At 40.8% G+C, this 5,288-nt stretch overlaps 1 protein-coding gene across 1 annotated transcript; it reads right to left on the reverse strand.

Annotated features, from left to right (window-relative positions):
- Positions 1 to 808: 808 nt before the first annotated feature.
- Positions 809 to 1,750, reverse strand: LOC124505509 (olfactory receptor 51G2). Its single transcript, XM_047071475.1, has one exon. The coding sequence runs from the start codon at positions 1,748 to 1,750 to the stop codon at positions 809 to 811; it is 942 nt and encodes a 313-aa protein (XP_046927431.1).
- Between the last annotated feature and the right edge of the window lie 3,538 nt (positions 1,751 to 5,288).

Genomic DNA, 5,288 nt, shown 5'->3' on the forward strand with positions numbered 1-5,288 from the left:
TTTGAGCAACACAGTTAACATATGGCTGTATAATAAACCACCCCCAAATTTAGTGTCTTAATAAACAAACAAACAAATAAACAAACAGTTATTTAGCTTGCAAATCTGCAGCGTGGGCTGGGTTCGATGATTATTTTATTGGATATCACCTGGAAATGCAGGAAAAATGGGGGTTGGAATAATATGAAGATTTTTTCACTCACTAGTAGTTGATAAATTTCCAGCTAAGGCTTAGACTTTAGCTTGGTCTGGGACATCTATATGTGGTTTCTCCATGTGGTCTCAGCTTCTCAGTATGGTGGCTGTGTTCAAAAAGCAAGCATTGAGTGAGATAGGGGTGGATATATAAATAGAGAAAAAAAAGAGAGAGAAAGAATGAGTGTGGGGAAGTATATACCAATGAAAAACATATAATCTTTTATGACGTAGCCTCGAGAGTCTTGCAAGATCACTTCCACAACATTCAATTCATTGAACCTGTTACAAAGTCCTACCCTGTTACGAGGGGAAGAAAAAAAACAGACTGTCTCTCTTGATGGGGGAATGACAAATTTCTGGAAGAGAATGTAGGATTAGAAATACCTCTGTGGCCATTTTTGTAAAATACAATCTGCCATGTCATACTGCATTGTGTTTTCCCCCCACCAGAATGATAGTTCTGTAAGAGCTGTGACTTCTTGATCATTTCTGTGTGTATTTGTTGAGTAAATAAATAATTGTTTTCACCACTTCATACACATTAGATATTATAAAGGCTAGAGGAATAAGGGTATACTGAAGGAAATAGTACCTCTAAGACTAGACCCAGCTAACAACAAAAGGCATGGGCCACACGATCTCGGATCTGTTTGGTCTTCACACTATAGACTATGGGGTTCATCAGGGGAGGGGCTAGAAGGTACACAAAGCCCATGATCACTTGGACAAGATGAGGTGCCTTGTTCCCAAACCGGTGGATGATGGACAAACCAATCATGGGAGTGTAGAAGAGGAGCACAGCACATATATGGGAAACACAGGTGTTGAGCGCTTTGAATCTCTCAGCCCTGGATGCAATAGACAGCACAGTACGCAGGATCAGGGCATAGGAGAAGAGAATGAGCAGTGAGTCTACACCCACTGTTGAAACAATGACAAACATGCCATAGATGCTGTTGGCTTTGATGTCTGCACAGGCCAATTTCATTACTTCTTGATGGAGACAATAGGAATGTGAGAGAAGTGCAGAGCCACAATAGGAGAATCTTTTGAGCATAAAAGGCAATGGGAAAATGAGTGCTACACTGCGACCCAGGGAAACCAGGCCAATCCTGCCAATGACTGTGTTGGTGAGAATGGAAGCATAGTGCAAGGGGCGACAAATGGCCACAAAGCGGTCAAAGGCCATAGACAGCAGCACAGAGGACTCTAGGAAGGACAAACAGTGAATGAAAAAGAGCTGGGCAAAACAGGCATCGTGACCAATATCTCGCGCCCCAATCCAAAAGATGCCTAGCACTGTAGGGAGGGTGCAAAGAGACAGACCCAGGTCAGTCACAGCCAGCATGGACAGGAAAAGGTACATAGGCTCATGGAGTGAGGGCTCTGTTTTAATGATAAAAAGGATAGTACAGTTGCCCAGGATGGAAACCAGGTAAATGAAGCACAATGGGATGGAGATCCAGATGTGCATGTGCTCCAGCCCAGGAATGCCACTCAGCAGAAAGGTGGAGGAAATGTTGCTGCTGCTTTCCAAGGGTCCCAAAGACATTGTGTGTGGAGGGAAGAGGAAAATTGGATTCCTTCCAAATTCCTGAAGTGAATTCAGAAAAAAAGCAAGAGGTCGAACCTGGGAAGAAATTAGAAACCAAACCAAACCAAACCAAAACAACAACAACAACAACAACAAAAACTAACAAAACAAAACAAAACAAAACAAAACAAAAAAACATGAGAATCAAGTAGACCTAGAAGTGTACATCTCCTCCAGAGGTCACTTCCTTCTGGTCTCTGGCCTTCTTTCCACATTGTTTTAGAAAAATGTTTTTCTTTGAATTCTTTTCTCCTTTCTCCTTCAGGCTGAGAGGTCTGAGCATCTACACTATTCCTGTTGGTTATACTAATTTTGCCTACCTCTTTTGAGGAGATCTTTAATTAAACACTCCTCACCTGCCTCTTTTCTGCCAGAACTCTCATTAATGTTCTAACCTTTCTTTCAACTTCTCTTTCTTTCCTTTCTCTTACCTTACTTCCTTTGCTATTCCTTTGTCACTGTCCATTCTTCCTTCCTTTCTCCCTCTCTCCTCCCTATCTCCCTTCCCTCCTCCTTCTCTCTCTTTCTCTCTTCCTTTTTTCCAATCTCTTTCTTCTTCTTTCATTTCTTCCTTCCTCCTTCCTTCTTTCTTTCTTTCTTTTGTTATTTTGTTCATTTTTTCTTTAATTTTTTGCCTTTCTTTCTCTTCTTTCTTTCTTTCTTTCTTTCTTTCTTTCTTTCTTTCTTTCTTCCCTCTTGCTTATCTTCATCAGCCACATATAATTGCTAACCTTAGACACAGATTAATCCTTCACTCACCTTCTCCTCTGGTCTTCCAGTCGTGGAAGCCTAGTTTGATCCAGATAGCTCACATGTGCTACTCAGCTCACAGAATTCCAGTAAGGACTGGGGAGTGAATGAATGGCTGTCTGTAAAGTTATTCTTGACTGCTGAAGTGCCATATCAAAGCTCTGGTTCTCCTGTGAGTCAGTAACCTGCATTCCCTGGAGATCTAGAGTTCAACTCCTATCAACCTAGGTGAGAGAAAAGGCTGAAGCACCATCAACCATGGCCACATCCACAATTGCAAGGCAGAGTCCGTGAGAGTCCACAGAATAGAATGAAATATGCCAGTAGGACTTATTCTTCCTTAGATTAAAAAATGAAGGTTCATGAGAGGACAGTCACTGGGCAGAAATCTTATGCCAATTTAAGACTCCTGACTTTCAAAGCAGTGATCTGCCCACTCCCAGTTAATAATTCCACTAGAATGTGAGCTCAAAAATGGCAGAGGCTTGGCTTTGCTTACTTCTGTAAAGACAGTGCTTATAATGGCTATGGTATACAGTAGGCACTCAGAAATTGTTTTATGCATGGTTAAGAGCTGAATTTATTTAGTTAGCTGTTAGTAACTCAGTGCATATTTTATCACTTAAAGAAAATCCTATGAATTGGGGCACCTGGGTGGCTCAGTCAGTTAAGTGTCCAACTTTGGCTCAGGTCATGATCTCAGAGTTTGTGAGTTCGAGCCCTGTGTCAGGCTCTGTACTGACTGCCTGCTTTGGATTCTGTGTCTCCCTCTCTTCTGCCCCTCCCTGACTCGTGCTTTCTTTCTCTCTCTTTCAAAAATAAATAAACACTAAAAATTTTTTTAATCCTGTGAAAAAAGTTCTATTAATAGTACCATATTATAAATGAAGAAATAGAGGATTAGAGACAGTTAATATATCTAAGATCAAAGATACAGTAAATGGCCAAAATGAGATTTGAACTAATATCCAGTTATTCTCTAGATTCCAGGCTCTCAACAAACATTATACTTTCTCCCTACATACAGGACTATTCATTGTCAGCTAGAAGCAGCTAGCACAATATCAAGGGCTTAATAGACCTTCAGAAAAGTACTGATTCTTTAGCTAAATTAATAAAGTGACTGGAGAAATACACACCCTCTCTCACTCCAAACACCAGTGAAATTAATAGCCAGTGTCATTAACTCACTGTCCACCTGAAGGTCAGATTGGCTCTTGTGCTGTTCCTCAGCTTCTACTTCAGCCATGATCAGTGGTCACCACATCATTCATCAAAATGAATTCAGAAGAGCTGTGATAAACTTACCTGTCGGGGACAGGCAAGCTACCTGGTGATTAACGATATAATGCACAAAACTTAAGGCAGAAAATGTTTTGACATGAAAACGAAGTAGGGTAGTGAAGAAAGAATATATATTACTTAATAATATAAAAGTTAATTTATAATACATGATGAACATCTATTATTTTCCAGGCACTGTACTAGGAGCACTGCAAAAGAAATAGCATTTAGATCTTAGAAAAACCCTGCAAGTTAATATTATTACCTCGATTTGCAAATGAGGAGAGAAGCTTACAGAATTTGATGATGTGCATAAAATCATACTATCAATCAGTGACAGCTGGAATTCAAACTGAAATCTCTGGAGCTCCAAGGAGCATTCTGAAAGTTTGGAAGCATTTAGTTTAATATAGCTGGGTAGTTTTTTTAAGCTGAGACAGCCTGAAATGAGTGAAGATTGAATGACAAAAATAGAGGGAAATATCAAAAGTCTTTTTTCCCCACCTTCTTTTACCTCAAGATAGACTCTCTTCAGAGTTTGTGCTTCACATTTTAAAGGGAGTAGGGCAGAGTAAGAATCAGAGAGAGAGAGAGAGACAGAGAGAGACAGAGAGAGAGAGAGAGAGTTATGAGAATAAGTTGAAGGAAAGGACTTGGATATAAAAGAAAATAAAGAGTAGTGAAGCCAAGAGATATCTGCCTGGGAAAGACCACCTTTAGCCTGTTGGCCAGAGAGATCTTAGTAAGGTAACTATTCTAAGGGGTTCTTATTTAAAGGTCTTCAGAGTATCCATTTTCAGATTTGGTGAGGATTTCATTGTTCTTGACCAGTTCAAGTGTAGAGGGGAGTGGTAAACTTAACAAATGGCTTGCTCACAATTGTTCTTGGAGAACACTTCCTAGAGGTACTTGCACAAGTTTAATGGCTGCTTCTAATTCTATCACTCAGACTCTGTGGTTGCTCAGGAAAATGTCCTTTCATGTCACAGACAAGCTTTTCTTTCAGAAGATCACTTGACTTCCTACCCCTCTGTCTCTGCTTCTTGGAATTAACTCCTGATTCTGCTAACCTTGTGTCTGAGGCTAAGGAGTAGAGACTGAACTTATAGCTAATCTCATTCTTGCATCTCGGTTTCGCTTGCCTAACTTGTCTGTCTCTGTGGGTCTCAGTAATACTCTTATGTTGCCACATATGAGGCAACTCTCTGGGCTAGAAGTCAATGAAGTGAATGGGTGTGAGAAAGCTGCTGTCTCCCTACTAAGCTAGTGCTAAAACCAGACGTGGGATCCCATGAAGTTAGTGAGATCTGACTGCAATGGTCACCACCTTCTGCAGGCATCTTCTACAGCCTTTCTTGTGCTTCAAAGTCCCTTCTCTCCTCTCCCTCTCCAGAGCTCAGACTGAGCCTTCTAGGACCTCTTCTTGGCTTCACAACTGAGCACCAGACACCTGACTTACCTA

This window comes from Lynx rufus, unplaced genomic scaffold, assembly GCF_022079265.1.
Source record: "Lynx rufus isolate CCGP_SWC_20201006 ecotype Redwood Valley unplaced genomic scaffold, mLynRuf1.p SCAF_9, whole genome shotgun sequence".
In the NCBI taxonomy this organism is placed as follows: Eukaryota; Metazoa; Chordata; class Mammalia; order Carnivora; family Felidae; genus Lynx; species Lynx rufus.

What these genes read in the sequence shown, in the direction of transcription:
- LOC124505509 (XM_047071475.1), bottom strand. Translation starts at nt 1,750, where the DNA reads ATGTCTTTGGGACCCTTGGAAAGCAGCAGCAACATTTCCTCCACCTTT.